The 19,915-nt window shown below is 43.2% G+C and overlaps 1 protein-coding gene across 2 annotated transcripts in view; it reads right to left on the reverse strand.

The window, feature by feature from the left end:
• MAOB (monoamine oxidase B) overlaps positions 1–19,915 on the reverse strand; it is a 118,417-nt gene that overhangs the window by 22,342 nt on the left and 76,160 nt on the right. For both annotated transcript variants that reach the window (NM_001001864.1, XM_013986071.2), the window contains 3 exon segments: positions 1,259–1,400; positions 7,280–7,371; positions 8,446–8,550. In NM_001001864.1, coding sequence (NP_001001864.1) covers positions 1,259–1,400; positions 7,280–7,371; positions 8,446–8,550 — 339 coding nt within the window.

Genomic DNA, 19,915 nt, shown 5'->3' on the forward strand with positions numbered 1-19,915 from the left:
CGAACCTGCGTCTTCATGGATACTAGTCGGGTTCATTACTGCTGAGCCATTTTTAAAAAGACTATTTCAAACAGTTCTAGGAAGAGGAAGGTCATGGAGAAGGTGAGAGAGAAGGGAGGGGCAGAAGGAGGGGGATGAGGAGGAGGAGGGGGAGGAAGAGGAGGGAGAGGAAAGGAGAATGACTATCAAGCGGGTTATCTAAGAATTCTAACCCATTTCCTACTGTGCCTAGGACAGTGCCTTATACAAGGCTAGGGCTCAGGAAATAGATAACGAATGAATGAATTCCAAGTGGTGTGGGTTTTAAATTGAAAATACATTTTTTTTTTTCCTTTTTCAGCCACTCCCACAGCACATGGAAGTTCCCGGGCCAGGGACTAAATCCAAGCCAGAGCTGCGACCTATGCCACAGCTGCAGCAACACTGGATCCTTAACCCACTGTGCCAGGCCAGGAATCAAACTGGTGCTTCCACAGAGACAAGCCGGATCATTAACCCGCTGTGCCATAGTGGGAACTCCCTGAAAATGCACTTCTGACTTTCTCTGTTGAGCTTTCTGAGAAGTTGTGTTCATCAGATGGTCTCTTACAAACTTACCAAATAATAATTGGGTGTCTATCCAAAGGGAAAGGTGCAAAAATGCATAAAAAGAGACAAGCTTAATCTTTTTTTCTTCTTTTTTTTCTTTTTTGCTTTTCTAGGGCCGTTCCTGCGGCACATGGAATTCCCAGGCTAGGAGGTCTAATCAGAGCTGTAGCCACCAGCCCACACCAGAGTCACAGCAACGCGGGATCTGAGCCGCGTCTGCGACCTACACCACAGCTCATGGCAACGCCAGATCCTTAACCCATTGAGCAAGGGCAGGGATCAAACCCGAAACCTCATGGTTCCTCGGACTCATTAACCACTGAGCCACGATGGGAACTCTGAGACAAGCCTAATCTTAAAATTACCTTGGCCACTGGGCTGTCACATTGGGTTCCATTTTTTTTTCTTTTTTTTTTTTTTTGGAGGTTCCCAGGCTAGGGGTCAAATCAGAGCTTCAGCTGCTGGCCTATACCACAGCAGGATCTGAGCCACATCTGTGACCTACACCACAGCTCACAGCAACACAGGATCTTGACCCACTGAGCAAGGCCAGGGATCGAACCCACAGCCTGCCTCCCACTTTCTCCCTTCATGATCGAAGGATGATGCCCATCTTTCATTTAGGCAGTTGGTGCTTTTCTTCTGGAACAGCAGGGGTATGAATGGGTACCTGCCCTCCGTTGGTTGTTGAGATGATCCTGGTGGTGCCTCCACACTGCTTCACATACCACAGGAACCAGAGAGCAGAGACCTCATGGGTCTCCGCGGTGACACACAGGTTCACAAAAAGGGTGGCCAGCTGCTTCGAAGATCTGCTCAGGAAGAAACAAGAGCAAAATTGGCAAATACAGGTGAACACCTTCTTCATTCTCTGGGAATTTATTCAAGCAATAAACTTACTTGGCAAAGTGGAGCACAAGTGCGCAAGTTGCCAAAAATTGTCACTAGAATCTAATATGAAACACGGCATCAGAGATTTGGAGAATATGAGATTTATTTCCCCTTAATCCAAATACCTGACTCAGAATCAGCTTGTATTGAATATCCGTGCTATCGTGATTGGTCCCCAGACACCTGCTGCTCTTCTAGTCATCCCCATCTCAGTAAAAGGCATCACCATGCACCTACTTGCTGAGGTCAACACTCTAGAAATCAACCTTAATTTCTCCCTTTCCTAACGCTCCCCCCACCCAATCCATCAGGAAGTCCTGCTGTCTCTCACCACATCACTCCACCTTCATCACTGCCAATTTGGCATCAGCTCTTGCCAGGATCATTGCAATGATTTCCTCTAGACTAGTCGCTTTGGTTCTACTTGTCCTCCCGGTAGCTACGTATTGCACTTGAAGCCAAAAGCTTTTTATTGGCCTCCCCTCCGTGATGTTCTTTCTAAAGAACAAACCAAGTTATGTCATTCCCTCACTTGAAACTCTCCAGGGGCATCCTATCAAAACCAGAATAAGAGTCAGCTCTTTTACCATGGCCTCCAAAGCCCTAAGTGATCTAGCCCTGGCCCAGCTTCTCCATCTCATCCTGTACCTTCTCTACTTATTCTGATACCTGCTCAGAAAGATGAACTTTTATATGGCTATGAAAATGAGCACCAGCTCCCACATTCCTGGCACCCTGGAAGTCTCTATTATTTTACCATAGTGTAATATCTTTAAAACTCTGTCTTAAATTATCCTAATTATTGGTTTATGATGTTTTTTGGCGGTCTCCCCCCCCTCCCCAGAATAACAACCAATGAGATAGGGAGCTTAGATTAACTTGCTTGTTCACCATAGTGTCCTCGTTAATAAAATAGTGTCTGGCACATAGTTAGCGCTTAATAAATTACTTGTTAGATGACTGAATGAATAAATGGTTGATGAGCAATAGCAACTAAATTTGATAAATTAATTTCAATATTAATTTCTTAATATCAAGAAATATCAACTTATGTTTATTTATTTGGCCCTGCCTGTGACATATGAAAGTTCCCAGGCCAGGGATTGAACCTGTGCCACAGCAGTGACCCAAGTCACAGCAGTGGCGTCACCAGATCATTAACCACCGGGCCACCAGGGAACTCCTAAACATTATTTTTAAATGATCCATAATGCACAAAGAATATGCTGGGTACTGTACCAAGCACAGAACTAGTCACAGTTAGCTATTCAGTTAATTCACTACCTAATGGAAGACCTACCTCATGCAATTCCAACAACTCAGTGAAATCTAACAGATCCTAAAATTCATGCATAGTAAAGTGGATTCTGGGGTATCTTTAATTAGGATCAATCCCTCCTTTTGACTTTGACATAAAGTTTAATCTGGTTAGATATGAGGCAGAATTTGCCACCTGGTAAGGCTGACAATGGGTGGCATAAATAATAGTGTCTTCCATTTATTGAGCTCTTTCATATTTCATGTTTTTTTAAACCCATTGTCTTAGTAATTTGTCATAAAAATAAGTTATTATTTTTCCCCAGTTTGCAAGCCCAAAAACTGAGTCTCAGGGAGATTAATAATATGTAGCATACAGCTCACTAAATGGTACAACTTCAAGCCAGATCATACTTGATTCAACTCCCATGCTTTTATTTTTTTTAAAAAATAAAAATTTGTTTTGGTCTTTTGTCCTTTTAGGGCCACACCCATGGCATATGGAGGTTCCCAGGCTAGGGGCCAAATCGGAGCTGTAGCCGCGGCCTATGTCACAGCCACAGCAACTCGGGATCCGAACCGTGTCTGTGACCTACACCACAGTTCACGGCAACGCGGGATCCTTCACCCACTGAGCGAGGCCAGGGATCGAACCCGCAACCTCATGGTTCCTAGTCAGGTTCGTTTCTGCTGCACCATGACAGGAACTCCAACTCTCATGCTTTTCATACTTCAAAGTGCTTTAGTTTTTTTTTTTTTTTCCATTTTCTAAAGTTTTATTGAAGCAGAGTTGATTTACGAGGTTGTGATCATTTCTGCTGGACACCAAAGTGATTCCATGACATATGCACCCACATCCATTCGGTTTCAGATTCTTTTCCCACATAGATGATCACAGAACATTGGGCAGAGTTCCTTGCGCTCTGCAGCAGGTCCCCGTTGGCCAGTCATTCCTATCTTAATATATGCAATATATATATGCAAGATACATCACTGCATATGCCAGTCCCAAACCCCCAGTCCATCCCTCTGCCCCCTCCATCTGTCCGCTTTGGTCACCATAGGTTACAATTAACCAGCTGACAACCTTGAAGGTACAGCTACTTACCAAGGACACCTCTCTGGTGTACTCCAGTGGAAGTTGTAGAATCACACTAACACACGTACCAGTTACTTGTGACAATGGCTGCAACCATCCCCCCCCCCCCGGCCCCCGGGTAGCACTTTTGGGACAATCCCCATTAAGCCTGCACATAGTGTCACAGACATGTCAGTTCTGTAAGATTCCTCCTGATAACTGAAGGGATAGAAATTGCTGACTCATGCATTCTTTGCAGAGGCATTTTTGGCATGTATCTCAAGCAAATATCCAAGCATTGGTTTAAAATACCACTTCAAAGTGAAAACATCCTTTGCTATTTCCTGATGTCCTGTTTCCTATGTTCTTTATTTTTTAGGTGCATGTGGATGGCGTGAGGTAAAGGGCGTAATAAATAACTAAACCTAATGTGGCCCCAGGTAGACAGCCAATAGCAAACATAAAAATAGGGCAGTGATTCCAGCGTTACTGTTGTCAATTTGGTGAGAGCGGAATAACCCTGGTTTGAAATCATGGGAGATCTAAAAGTAATTCTCTCTGGAGGGCCAGGCCACTCCTAATTGTTTATTTCATTTACTCTGGGAGCTTCAGTGAGAAAAGAAATGAGAAGAACACTATCAGAGGGATGGAAGGTCAAGGAAGCTAATGCAACAATATTTTTGTGTTCTTTGCCCCACAGACTTTTAAAAAGATAAATGTTATTATGTGTGCTACTTGAAAAATATATACATATTCTATAAAGTGTGGAAAATTCATCAAATAAAAGGGAGAGAGAACGAGTGTCTTCCATATTTCTGTACCCCCTCCTGCCAAAGATAATCACTAGACTCATTTTGTGCATTTTCTCTAGTTATAGGTTGTAAAAAGTGTATTTACAAAGGTGTGACCACATCGCAAATTTATGTATGTATGTATGTATGTATGTATGTACTTATTTATTTTTTGTCTTTTTAGGGCACAGCATATGGAGGTTCCCAGGCTAGGGGTCCAATCGGAGCTGCAGGTGCCGGTCTACACCACAGCCACAGCAATGCCAGATCCGAGCCGAGTCTGCGACCTACACCACAGTTCAGGGCAACACTGGATCCTTAACCTACTGAGCGAGGCCAGGGGTCGAACCTGCAACCTCATAGTTCCTAGTCGGATTCATTTCCACTGTGCCACGATTGGAACTCCCAACACATCGCAAATTTAATGTGTGTTTCTGAAAAGCACTTTATACATGATAATAACAAAGAGTCATCAACGTTAGTTTTTGAATATACGATTGTGCTTTAGTTTGAATCATGATAGGTTGGATATTTCGGACCTTTCAAACCAGGAAATGATAGCATGTTTATCTTGCTTAGGAAAGTTAAAAAATTACCTCGTGCTTATATACTCCTAACATCTCAGAATACTTTATTTTGTCAGCCAACAATCTAGACTATTCACTCAGGGGAGGACTAGGCCAAGGACTATAGCAGAAGAAGTCAGATCTCCATGAGACCAAAGTCCTGTCTTCAATAAGCTTCAAAGCTCTCTGGGGAGAGAAGATCTAAGTGCATTTATTAAAAGGTTTTTATAACAGATGTTATAAAATGAATGCATATAATGAAAAACCCACGGTATTTTGAAAATCTCATGTATAAAATTTAGAAGTAAATATTGCAATGTTTTACAAACATCTAAGTTGTGTATTACTAACTACATTCTCGAAATAAGTGATGAAAAGCATCAGGCAAGTGTTGAAGAGGATGTGATTAATAGTAGGCCGTGATTTCGTGACAATAAAAGGGTTTCACTCCTCCAAACGTGCTTGCTTTCAGAGGCTGAAGCCATAGGAGAAGCACGTGTTTATCGTAGAGTATTTTATAATAATAACAATAACGATGAAAAACTGGAGGTAGCCAAAATGTGCAAGGATAATAGCTAAACACATTTTGGTATTCACTTTCCATGGAATATTCCGCAACCATCAAATAGGTTTGATAAAGAATTTTAATGCTGTGGATAAATGTTTGCATGGTAATATTAAATGTTAAAAAAACATTCTGATGGATGTCCGTTGCCTGCAGTGCACACACAATTTCCTTCATAGAAATGAGATCATAGTTCACACCATACATACTTGATGACGGCCTGCTTTTCTATGTGTTTAATAATATCATTTTTGCAAGTCATTATGTATTCTTCTACAGCATGGTTTTAAAAGATTTTAGAATATTCCAGTTTTCAGATGCACCATAATTCATTTAACCCATCTTCTATTATGGGACATTTAGATTGTCCTTTTAAAGATAATGCTTTCATATTCTGTAATAACCTATAAAGGAAAAGAATCTGAAAAAGAATGGATATATGTATAACTGAATCACTCTGCGGGACACCTGAAACCAACACAACAAACACTGTAAATCAACTATGATAGAAAAGAAACTCTAAAAAGAAATAAAAATCACGTTTGACTCTCCCTCTCTCTCTCTCCCTTTCTCCCTCTCTGTATAATTTTCTCCCTCTCTTTTTTTTCTCTCTCCTCCTTTAAGGGAAATTCTAAGAAGTTAAATTTCTATATTAAGAAGCACATGCATGTTTATGTCTTTGGATATTTCCCTATCTTAGATTCAGCTATCCCTAAACACTTTTTACTATTAGTTGCCAGTGCTCCAATTTCCCTCCTCAATGTCTAGAGAATGGAGACTCCAACCCCAAAGCCAATCATATTTCCAACTAATGCTGTTGAGCATGGGTGAACAGTCTCGTTGCAATTCCACTTTCTTCCTTTGCGTACCACGAATTCACCATGTGCTTGAGATGGAACTCTTCTAATCTTCTCCTTTTCCCCTGCTGTCCAAGGGCTGTGAGGTCTCTCCATGTTGTCTGACTCTATAGCATCCACAATTTCTAAGTTCCCAACTCTGCCAACTGTAATGTAATGCGTGACTCTTGAATGCTTTCTTTCAATGCTATGTGTTTCTCCTAATGGGAAGCAGTCCAGTTATACTTGTTGCCTGGACAGTTGTGAACTATGCAGAGAATGCCTCTAAAAGCTCCTCTTCAAAGCCTTGAAGAGTTGCACCCATCCCGTAGGCGTTTCAAATGCATGTACTGATGTACTATCTCCAGACTGACCACTAACGAGGACCCAAGCATCCCTATATCAACAACCTGATAAATGAGATCTTTAAGCCAATGGCCTTTAAGCTGTTCTAAGTAAAGGAGGTGGCACATTCTGGTCTGTCCTGAGGACTTTATAGGGTAATACCACCTCTGTGATGCCAAACCATTCCAAAGAAGTAGGTATGATGTACAGATATCTTTAGGGAAGGGCACGGTTCTAATATCTTTCAGCATTCCACTTGGCCAAATGGTGTGGTTTTTAGACACAAAGCAGCTACCTGTCTTGCAGCTAAATACAACTGGAAAAGGTCACGGTCAATGCCTGATCCTAATGGCGAGTCTTACTCAGTCCAGCAGAGCTTGTCCAACAGCTCCTTCATTGTCATCTGGTCCCACTGTTCTGCAAGGGGCGCCTTCCATGGGGCATCACTGGGAATCTACATCCAGATGACAATTCCGAGGAGAAAAAACAAATGGAATTTCCCTTGGTAAGTAACAATTTCAAAAGTATTAATAACTCTAACTCAAAGAAGGACAATTCAAGGTTTCCAACCCCTCCCAACCAATAGTGGATTTTACTGCACAGTCAATGTTATCTGCGTAGCTTTCCTATTCAGACAATCCATATGTAATTTATGCCACTGATCCCTGTACCATAAACGGAGGCTATGTTGTAACTGGGTGTGTTTCCAAATACCAACTACTAAGTTGCTCATTAAGAGAGAACAATTCAGACATTCAGCTCCTTAATGAGGGTCAGGCAGCTTCACCAAACCATGTCCAAGTTGGACTTGCAGGTCAAGCTAAGTGAGCTTTACTTGGGAGCTGCAGGTTTGAGCATGATGGTGACTCCAAGACCCAGAGGTCTTATTTGCTATGTCCTGAGGATTTTCTAAACTAGAAACATCATCCCAGGAAGGCCGAATGAGGTAAGCTCTTGCCCGCTCTCATTAGCAATATGCAAATAGAAGCCTGTTGGACATCTCGTTCTTTAAGATGTTAGAAATAAGTTCATCATTATAAAATAAAATAAAATAAAATAAAATAAAATAAAATAAAATAAAATAAAATAAAAATAAGTTCATTCATTCATCTCACAAATCTTTGCTGAGAGGCACTATATACTACACAGCATGCTAGGCGTGCATGACGTGTCACCTTCTTTCTTTGAAGGACTAAACAACGTTTTTTTTTTTTTTTTTGGTCTTTTTGTCTTTTCTAGGGCCGCACCCGCGGCATATGGGGGTTCCCAGGCTAGGGGTCGAATTGGAGCTGTAGCTGCCGGCCTACACCACAGCCACAGCCACGCCAGATCTGAGCCACGTCTGTGACCTACACCACAGCTCACGGCAACACCGGATCCTTCACCCACTGAGCAAGGCCAGGGATCGAACCCGCAACCTCATGCTTCCTAGTCGGATTCGTTAACTACTGAGCCACGAGGGGAATTCCAGGACTAAAGTTCTTATGCAGAATACAGATGTAGTCAAATAAGCTTTAGGAAGCTTTACCTCTCGTCCCATGTCATCCACCGTCCTCCAAAGGTTGTTAAGATCTAGGAAGGTAATCGGATTCCTCACAGGTGGTAATGGGCCCCTGAAGGGGTAGGATTTGCCCTGTGAGATACAAGACATTTTTAAAAGGAAATATTTACAACAATGGAAAAGTAGTTAAATATGCCACGTTATTCAATATCTGCAGGCAAGAGTTCCCGCAGTGGCCGATCCTTAGATCAGGCATTGCTGCAGCTGTGACGTGGGTCGCGGCTGTGGCCTGGATGGCATCCCCGGCCCAGGAACTTCCATATGCTGCAGGTGTGGCCGAAAAGGGAAAAAAATAAAACACCTGCAAGCGAAATCATGTTAAGGGTGTGTGATGCATACTCAAGTGTTTTGGTTCCTTGTGTCCTCAGAACCCAACTTAACGTGTTAGCATGAAGAGTTCCGGCAAAATTCTGTTACCTAAATAAATTTGGTGCCACACCAAGCACAAGAGAAAAATTTCTCTCTGAAATTGGAACCCTTACCATGTTGCATGTACATGCCAGTACAGAAGTGGGGTTACTTCACGTCATCTCATTTGCCTAGGATACTTGCAAATATCTCACAGCGAGGAGACCCTGTCGGCCTAGAAGGTCAGAAAATGACAACTCGAAATACTATATGAGATAGAAGGGGAGGACAAACCAATGACAGGAATGCAAGCATCTGCAGGAAACAGGAGCCAGCCAGCTTTCCGAAGGCATCAGATGTGCTAGGGCCATACAGGAGTTCCCAGGAATCAACAAGGACAAAGGAGAAAGACAAGACAAGCTCAAGGCTCCTCTGGAGACATGTCTGTACTATGTGCTTCTCTCAGAAGGGCAGGGACATCTTGACACAGAGATAAGGGCACATACTTTTCCAAAGATTACTAATATGGCCGCCTCTAAGTCATCTCTGGGAGGCTTAACTTGTTGACGGCAGTTCAGGACATGCACAAAAACCACTCTAGATCCATCAGACAATCTGAGTCCAAGGTCAGGATGTGCATTCTGACAGCGTCTTGCCAGCCAATTGGATTAACTCCAGGTTCACAGTCAACTACAATCTCACCATCCCTCTCAGTCATTCAGCAAAGATTCATCTCATACTGATTCTGCAGGTACAGAAACTGGAGCTGTAAAATGAAACCAGATTTCATGTTTGTTCTTCTATTAATTCTGTGATCACACAGCTCTTCTCACTCCAACAAGGCCCTAAGGTTCTCAGGGAAGAGTTATAACAGGCTTATTTTTTTCTTTTTGTATTAGTCAAGGTTCTCCAGAGAAGCAGACCTAATAGGGTGTGTATACATGTGTGTGTGTGTGTATGCACGTGTATTTGTGCTTGGATACACAGATAGATAGATAGATAGATAGATAGATAGATAGATAGATAGATAGATAGATAGATAGATAGGGTGGGTTAGTGAGAGGGAGATTAATTTTAGGGAATTAGCTCAGACAGTTGTAAGTCCAAAATCTACCGGGTAGGTTGGCTAGCTGGAGATCCAGGGAAGAGTTGCAGTTCAAGTCCAAAGGCCATCTGCTAACAGAATTCTGTCTACCTTGGTGTTTTTCTATTAAAGGCCTTCAACTGATTGAATGAGGCCCACTCACATTATGGAGGGTAATTTGCTTTATTCAAAGTCTGCTCATTTAGGAGTTCCCTGGTGGCTCAGAGGGTTAGGGATATGGCATTGCTACTGCTGTGGTGTGGGTCTGATTCCTGGCCTGGGAAATTACACATGCCATGGGCAGAGCCAAAAAAAAAAAAAAAAAAAGACAAAAAAGTCTACTAATTTGAATGTTAATTTCATCTAAAAAAATACCTTCACAGAAGCATCTAGAATAGCGTTTGATCAAATATCTGGCCAAGCTGACACATAAAATTAACTAATACACTTCTACCACTATTTGCAATAGCCAAGACATGGAAACAACCTAAACGTCTATCAACAGATGAGTGGATGAAGAAGATGTGGTACATATACCAATGGAATAGTACTCAGCCATAAAAAATAAGGAAATGTTGCCAGTTGCAGCAACATGGATATAACTCTACTAAATGAAGTATGATAGAGAAGGACAAATGTCATATTATATCACTTCCATGTGGAATCTAAAATATGGCACAAATGAACCTACCTACAAAACAGAAACAGACTAACAGACATAGAGAACAAACTTGTGGTTGCCAAGGGGAGGAGGAGACAGTGGGATGGATGGGGAGTTTGGGGTTAGTAGATGCAAACTATTACATTTAGAAAGAATAAACAAAACGGTCCTACTGTATAGCACTATATCCAATCCCCTGGGACAGACCATGGTGGAAAATAATATTTAAAAAAGAATGTATATGTATATATGACTGGGTCACTTTGCTGTATAGCAGAAGTGACTCAACACTGTAAATCAACTCTAATAGAAAAAATTTTAAAAAAGAAAGTGAATTTATAAGATTAGGGAAAGCTTCTGATACACTCAGGAAAGAACTATCCTTAGATCCATAAAAATCTCAAGTCTTCAAGTTTGGGGAATAAGTAGCAGAGGGAGGGAATGTCTACATTTATTTGACAATGGAATTCCCATTGCAGTTCAGCGGAAATGAATCTGACTAGCATCCATGAGGATGAAGGTTGGATCCCTGGCCTCACTCCGTGGGTTAAGGATCCGGCGTTGCCGTGAGCTATGGTGTAGGCTGCAGACGCAGCTGGGATCCTGCATTGCTGTGGCTATGGTGTAGGCCAGGAGCTACAGCTCTGATTCGACCTCTAGCCTGGGAACCTCCATATGCCACGGGTGTGGCCCTAAAAAGACAGGACCAAAGGTACTGTGAGTTTTGTGCCTCAGATTTGGCTATTGTAGAATCCTCTGAAGAAATCACAAGAAGACATCAGCACCCAGCTCAGGGTGCTCCCAAGTTACAAAGTCTAATTACATATAACTTTTTTTTTTTTTGGCCTTTTTAGGGCCACACTGTCACATATGGAGGTTCCCAGGCCAGGGGTCAAATCAGAGCTGCACCTGCTGGCCTACACCACAGCCACAGCAATGCGGGATCCGAGCCATGTTTATGACCACAGCTCAAGGCAACACCGGATCCTTAACCCACTGAGCAAGGCCAGGGATTGAACTAGCAACCTCACGGATACTAGTCTGATTTGTTTCCAGTGAGCCACAACGGGAACTCCAAATTCCTTTTTCTTTTTCTGTAGTCATTCTTTATCTACTCCCTGACTGCAATTTGGAATGACTTTTTACATTTTGAGGCTGATGCCACTGGCATTGAGCCAGTGATAGGCTACCACCTGTCAGTAGGATCAAACCCACTATGTTGGGTTCTTAACCTGCTGAGCCACTATGGGACCTCTGGCATACTCTTCTTGATTACTGCATAATATTCCACGGATAGACCAGCAATTCTCAAACTGTGATCTGAGGACCCCCAATGAATTCCTAAAAATACATTCGGAAAGTCAGAGGGTCTCCTTTTTCCAATCATGGGGGAAGGCAGATTTTCTTTATATATTTCAACCAAAAAAAGAAAAATATGGCAGCAGACTGAATGTCATCGCAGGTATGAAATCCAGCTGTCTGTCCTCAAGCTGGATGGGAAAGAGAGATGCAAAAATGTAAATCAATGCCATTCATCCATGGGTTTGTTTTAGAAACTATTTTTTCATAAAAAATAGGTTAACTTCTAACGGGTTATTATTGTTATTTTAGGTGAATTAATAGACATTAAAGAGTCTCCACTTCCATCCTAATATAGTAAATACAAGTGGAGACAGTCTCTTGGGTCAAAGCTACTTGAGGTTCCCAATAATTTTCAAAACTGTAAAAATCTGAGAAGGGCTAGAACAGAACCACAGGAGAAGGGATGAAAGATGGCTTTTTAAAAAAATTTTATTTTTTTTGGCTGTGCCCTCGGCATGCAAAAGTTTCCTGGCCAGGGAAAGAACCCACGTCACAGCAGGGACCTGAGCCACAGCAGGGACAACACTGGATCCTTAACTGCTAGGCCACCAGGGAACTTCAGGATGGCTTTCAAAAGGTCAAAGAGCGGATTCAAAGGAGCTCTGAAACTTGACAGCTGTGTGACTCCAGGCAAGCTGCTCACCATTTGTGTTCTCTTATCTTTAGACTTGGAATAATGGCACCCACCTCACAGGGGTGGTGGAAAAATTAACCAAAATCATACACAGCGAACCAGATGAACTCACTAAATGGATGTTGCTGCCCGTTCTGGGATCATGATGAATATCCCATCGTTTATACAACCACCTCTAACTCATCAATCCATGTCCACATTTTTGATTAATCTCCTCTGGGTAAATTCCTGGAATCAGAACTCCGGGCATGAAGATTTATGTTGGACTTTTTAAAGTGGACTTGCTGAAAACCAGCAACCATCTCAATTCGCACAGAGCCTTACTGTGTAGCCTGTGAGCCTCGGCAGGCTCAGTAAAAGCATCTGACATCTGCCTTCTCAATCCCTGCCCACGACGAGTGGGCCAGGGCTCCCAGTTGGCTTGGCAGCAGGCACATCACTCATGTCAACTTCGATGCTCCAGATATCCTGCTCTTTTCCCGACCCTTGTTCTCTGGAGGCAAAGACCCCACAGCCTGATTTCTGTGCCATCTGGGAAGCCCTTCTGCCACCTTATGCCCCAACCTCTGCAGTAGGAACAGGTGGCCTGGTCTTTCTCAGATCCAGCTCTCGGCAGCGACCTTTCCCTCGCAGCATCTCCTCTGCCGTTCATGGGAATTTCGCCTTTCTCGCCGAGGGGAGCTGGAGCAGGCCACCCGGCCCTCGAGAAATCCATTATTTTTACAGCTACTGGCAAGGGCTATGCTTGGACCACAAACCAAATAGGGGGACCGAGCTTAACTTTTGATCTCTAGTTCCAGTTTGCAAGAAAAGAAATGTAATCTTGGGGGGGGGGGATGAGGGGAGGGAGGGCTTCTCAGGCAAAGGGCTTTCTTCCTCAGTTTCTGTGTTCTCATTTCTAAGAATCCCGGAGCCTGGCATCAACACTGTGTTCTGCCTGCCAGAACATCGCAGGGGCAAAGCTGCGGGGAAGGGCAGACAATGGCAATGTTTTTGGAACCTATCCGCAGCACTAGAGCATGGGAAGGGCCTGGGGACGGTCCATGTAGGGAGAAGATGGGGAGGATGGAGGTGGGAGTGGCTGAGAAATTTAGGCAAAGCCCTGCCAGAGTAATAATAACACATAGTAGTGACGACAGCTAAGGGCGAGCGTTACCCGCAGTTCGGGCCTCGTTCTGTACACTTGGCATGTGTTATTGACTCATCTTCACAGCCACCCTTTCCGATGGAGAAGCTGGGACAGAGGTGAAATAATTATCATCTGCTCCAGGCCTCACAATAACTAAGGGCAGCAGGATTGAAATTCAGATATTCAAAGGCCCTAGATCATGAAATGCTCCAGCTTCTTCATTATAATTACTGAACCTCATGTGTCAGACACCTTTGTGTGTGCGGTTTTTTTTTTTGTCTTTTTTAGGCCGCACCTGAGGCATATGGAGGTTCCGAGGCTAGGGGTCGAATCAGAGCTTCAGCTGCCGGCCTACACCAGAGCCACAGCAACGCCAGGTCCGAACTGCGTCTGTGACCTACACCACAGTTCACGGCAACGCCGGATCCTTAACCCACTGAGCGAGGCCAGGGATCGAACCCACAACCTCATGGTTCCTGGTTGGATTCGTTAACCACTGAGCCACGACGGGAACGCCCAGGCTGATGGCTTGAATTTAATTATTTAATTCTTACAACAAGCCAGTGAGGAAGCTGCTAATTGTACGTTTCACGATACAAGTGAGGTCTGAAGCACAGAGAGGTTGAGTAACTTGTTCAAAGGTCACACAGCTTAGAGGCAGAATTTAACTTCAGGTTTGTGCATTCAGAGCTCTAGCTCTTACTTAGATCTCTGCTCTGTGAGCCACTCTTAGTTGGTTTAAAGAAGATCTCTGGGAGTTCTCGTCGTGGCTTAGCAATTAACGAACCCAACTAGCATCCATGAGGACTCGGGTTTGATCCTTGGCCTCGCTCTGTGGGTTAAGGATCTGGCGTTGCTGTGGCTCTGGCATAGGCAAGCAGCTACAGCTCCGATTTGACCCCTAGCCTGGGAACCTCCATATGCCCCACGGGTATGGGCCTAGAAAGACAAAAAGACCAAAAAAAGAAAAAAAAACAAAAAAAAAAGGAGAAGATCTCTGGACGACCTTTAGATCCAGTAATCACCTGAGATTTTTACAAACCAGGTAGAAGCTCAAGATGGGTTCAATGACCAGTGAGATCTTTCTGTGGCTCTCCTTCCTGTTCCCAGGCAAGGATCAGTCTTTCTATGCCCAGCTCAAGAGTCACTTTCTTCAAGCCTTCCCAAAGTCACTTCATCCCCCATCAGTGCCCCAAACCTAAAGTTCACTCCATTTCGAGTCCTTACGACAGCAGCTTACACTTGCCCAGGTCATCTTTTATTTATTTATTTATTTATTTATTTTTTTTTTTAAGGATGCGGACCTGTTTTATTTATTTATTTATTTATTTTATTACTCAAATGAATTTATCACATCTGTAGCCCAGGTCATCTTGACATTATTTTCAAAGTGTTCCACGTGGGTATCTCTTCTTTCTCCAGCTCCTTCAGGAAAAGAGTCAATCATTTTCCTCCTCCCATAATGCTTAAGAGTGATACATATTCAGGAGTTCCCATCATGGTGCAGCGGAAGCGAATCCGACTAGGAACCATGAGGTTGTGGGTTCGACCTCTGGCCTCACTCAGTGGGTTAAGGATCTGGCGTTGCTGTGAGCTGTGGTGTCGGTTTGCAGACGTGGCTCGGATCTGGCGTGGCTGTGGCTGTGGTGTAGGCTGGCAGCTACAACTCCGGTTGGACCCCTAGCCTGGGAACCTCCATATGCCTCAGGTGCAGCCCTAAAAAAGACAAAAGACAAAAAAAAAAAAGTGATACATATACAACTGGTATCACTTTTGACAAGCGGTTTGATGACTGGGTGGACAGATAAACGATTGACTGGATGAACAGGGCTCTAGTCTGAATGTTCACGCCCCTCCCCTTAAATTTCATTTGTTGAAACCTAACCCCCAGTGTGATGGCATTTGGAGGGGAAGAGCCTGGGGGAGGTGATTAGGTCATGAGGGTGGAGCCCTTGTGAATGGGATCAGTGCCCTTATGAAAGAGCTTCTGCTAAGTGAAAACACAGCAAGCAGACAGCAACGCCAAATCTGCCAATGACATTGATCTTGGACTTCCCAGCCTCCAGAACTGTGAAAAATAAATTCCTGTAGTTTATAAGTCACCCAGTCTGTGATATTTTCAGTAGCCCAAACTGACTAAGGCAAATGGTATTAAAAGAAGAAGAGGAATTCTTCAGGGTCTGAGACAGAAGTCAGATGGAATGTTTTCTAGACACAATGAAAATGAATTTCTTTTGAAACAAATTAAACTAAGTGTTTCAACTAGGAAGCTGAAATTCATCATCCTTCCCCCCAAAGACTAAATCACTATCTTGGCCCTCGTCACCATCATCACCTGCTGTAAATACACCTGGAATTGGAGGCAGGGGGCCGCCATAGGGGAGAGTTTCCAAAATTAGCCCATATATTTACCTCAAAGAATAAGAGTGTCAAGAAGGATGTAGGACCTGGACTTTGTGCTGCCTAATCCTCTGATGCTTGTGGCAGCCATTTCCATCTGTGGCACACTGCAAACCATCAGGACACATCACTGACGTCAGGGGCTGTTTCCACATTGGGGGAATGGATAAAATGGGAGGTTGGGATTGACGTATACATACTACCACATATGGAAGGGATTAATAACAAGGACCTACTAGACAGCGCAGGGGAATCTACTCAATACTCTGTAGTGATCTACATGGGAAACGAATCTGAAAAGGGATGGATGGATATAGATGTATAACTGACTCACTCTGCTGTACACCTGTAACTAACACAACCTTATAAGTCAACTATACTTATACCAATAAAATTTCTTTAAAAAAGAGGTTGTTCTACAGATGTGATAAATTCATTTGAGTAATAAAAAATTAAAAAAATAAAAAAATAAAAAAGGTTGTTTCCAAAGCAGAATAATGCCCACAGCTAAAAATCTATTTTCCTGTGCCAATTTTTTCACTCATTCAATTTGTAGACACATGTTTATTTGATCGAATTAGCATAGGCATCTAAAATAGCCCAATAAATATCAACCCTTTTTTTAGGGCATGTAATTTTGAACATTCCCAACATATTACCCAACATGCACCAGCACCAGCAAAATTTCAGAGTGCCCTGGCCTTCAATGATGTGCTTTTCAAAAATAGAGACAGCTCCCCGGCAGTGGTAACTTTCCCAAGAGAAATCTTGGCTCCAATAAAAGGCTGTACCATCATGATATTAGGGATTATAAGAAAGCCAAAAACTTGAACCAGTGGCCCTTGCCCTTCTCTAGGATAAGGGCCCTCTAGAGTCCTATAGACAACCATGTAATCTCTCCAGTAAATTCTGTACATAAAACCAGGGAGTATAACTCAAACTTATCTTGGGTCCTTTCCCAAGAGTCATGAATTTCAGGTTGAGAAAGTCTGACAGCAGTACCAAGTGTTGGTGGGATTAAGAAGCAACCATGTTGGTGCAAAGAGCATTATGTCTTTCTTTTTTATGGCTGAGTAATATTCCATGTATATATGTACCACATCTTATTTACTTAGTCCTCTGTCGATGGACATTTAGGTTGCTTGCAAGTCTTGGCTACCGTAAATACTGCTGCAATGAACACTGGGGTGCATGCCTAGAAATTATCATATTAAGTGAAGGAAGTCAGACAAAGACAAATATCATATGAGTTCACTAGTATGTGGAATCTAAGAAAAATGATACACAAGCACTTACAAAACAAAAACAGACTCAAAGATTTAGAAACCAAAACAATGGCTACTGAAGGGGAAATGTGGACAGGGAGAGATCAATTAGGAGGTTGGGATTCACATATACACATTACTATATATAAAAATAGATAAACAACAAAGACCTACTATACAGCACAGGGAAATCGCCTCAGTATTTTGTAATAATCAATATGAGAAAAGAATTTGAAAAAGAATGGATATATATATATATATATATATGTAAAGAATGGATACATGATTAACTTTGCTGTGCACCTGAAACTAACACAACATTGTAAGCCAACTATATGCCAATAAAATTAAAAAAAAAAAAAAGCAACCAGAACTGACAAATCTTGCTACTGGGAGTGTGACACAGTATCACCACTTTGGAAAACTCTTTGGCAGTATCTACTAAAGACGCATATGCACACAGCTTACAACCCACTTCTAGGGAGAGGCTCAAGAAAATGTTCTACAAACCCATGCACAAGAATGTTAAACATCCATTAACAGCAGTAGGGACAAACAAATCAAGGTCTCTCCCCACAATGGAATACTATACAGCCATGATAACGAATGATCTACAGCTACCCGCAAATACAAATCTAATGCTGTGTTTACCATGTTTAGAAGCCAGAGAAGATTCATAACAAACAGTAACAATGCCAAGAGGGTAGTCCTTCTTTAATCATGTATTTGGAAGGTGTTCATGATGCATGCTTCATTTGTGAGGTCAGCTCACTGTCCCACGGTGATGAACTGAAATACCACTGAGTCTGTCTTGACCACATTTACCATGGACCATAGGGAGGCTCAGGCTAGTGGAAGAGCCGTGCGAAATAAAATCATGTTTTATGGCAAGACAAGAAAAACTGGAACATGAAGATTCTTCCCTGCCCTTTGGTCACCCCTGTCCCTGCACCGTGCACTGTGTATCTGCATTATACATGGACCAGACCTTCCCTGTCGGCAGGAATACCTCTCCAACCCTAAAGATAACATACTCCCAGCATCAATGAGACAACCCCTTAAAAGATAACATTCCTGGAGTTCCCATTGTAGCTCAGTGGGTTAAGAACCTGACATAGTGTCCATGAGGAGGCAGGTTTGATCCCTGGCCTCGTTCAGTGGGCCAAGGATCCTGCATTGCTGTGAGCTGTGGTGTAGATCACAGACGCTGCTCAGATCCAGCGTTGCTGTGGCTGTGGTGTAGGCCGGCAGCTGCAGCTCTGATTCAACCTCTAGCCTGGGAACTTCCATAAGTCAAAGGTGGGGTCATAAAAAGAAAAAAAAAAAAAAGACAGCATTCCTTCTTGTTCTTGTAAAGGGTCACATGTCCCACCAGGATGATGCTTAGATCTGGATTATGGAAATAGTCAAGAAGACGTCATTTGACGTACAGCCCTCTGTCTCAAAAAACGTACATGACCGTGCTTTGATTTCTAACTGGCAGCACAGTTCTCAGCGCTTTCTGAGATGCTCTTCCTGGGTGATAATCCTCAAATTGGGCTCGAAAAAAATTTCCCAATGCTTTTTTAGGGGTTGAGGAGCTACAGCTGCCGGCCACAACCACAGCCACAGCAACGTGGGATCTGAGCCACGTCTGCAACCTATATCACAGCTCACGGCAGCTCCTTAAGCCACTGAGTGAGGCCAGAGATCAAACCCACATCCTCATGGATACTAGTAGGACTTGTTTCTGCTGTACCACAACGGGAACTCCCTCCAATTCTTTCTTAGATGGACTGATTAAGTTTTCATCGACCACAGGGACCAGTGTCAAACATGCTCTCTGTTAGAGGGGGGCAAGGTGCAGAGGGGAATCGTAACTGCTCCGGGAAAGGACAGATCTCACCCAACTGCATACACATACATGGATTACGATTGGAGAAGACTCCTGCATGCATTGTGAGGCCAGAAAAAGAGCTGCACACCCCAGTCCTTAAGCATTGGTGCCTTTTAGAATGATGAGGTCCTTTGCATAAAACAAATGCCTAAATTCTAGGTCATGCTTAGTAACATATGTTTTGGTAAGTCCATGCCGTGTGCATAGTACTTCTCATGTATCATTTATTTTTGGGACTGTGCCCACAGTATGTGGAAGGTCCCAGGGCAGGACCGAACCCAAGCCACAGCAGTGACAACACCAGACACTTAACCTGCTGTGCCACCAGGAAATCCTTCATATATAATTTTTAATCCTTACAAATATTTTGTGGAATAGGTACTCTTACTAACCTTCTTCTTTTTTTTTTTTTTTTTTTTTTTTTTTTGTCCTTTGAGGGCTGCACCCCCCGGGCATATGGAGCTTCCCAGGCTAGGGGTCGAATCGGAGCTGTAGCCACCGGCCTACACCACAGCCACAGCAAGGCGGGATCCGAGCCTCGTCTGCAACCTACACCACAGCTCACGGCAACGCCAGATCCTTGACCCGCCGAGCAAGGCCAGGGATTGAACCCACAACCTCATGGTTCCTAGTCAGATTCGTTTCCGCTGCGCCACGATGGGAACTCCACCTTCTTCT

The sequence above is a fragment of the Sus scrofa genome, chromosome X (assembly GCF_000003025.6).
Source record: "Sus scrofa isolate TJ Tabasco breed Duroc chromosome X, Sscrofa11.1, whole genome shotgun sequence".
Lineage (NCBI taxonomy): Eukaryota > Metazoa > Chordata > Mammalia > Artiodactyla > Suidae > Sus > Sus scrofa.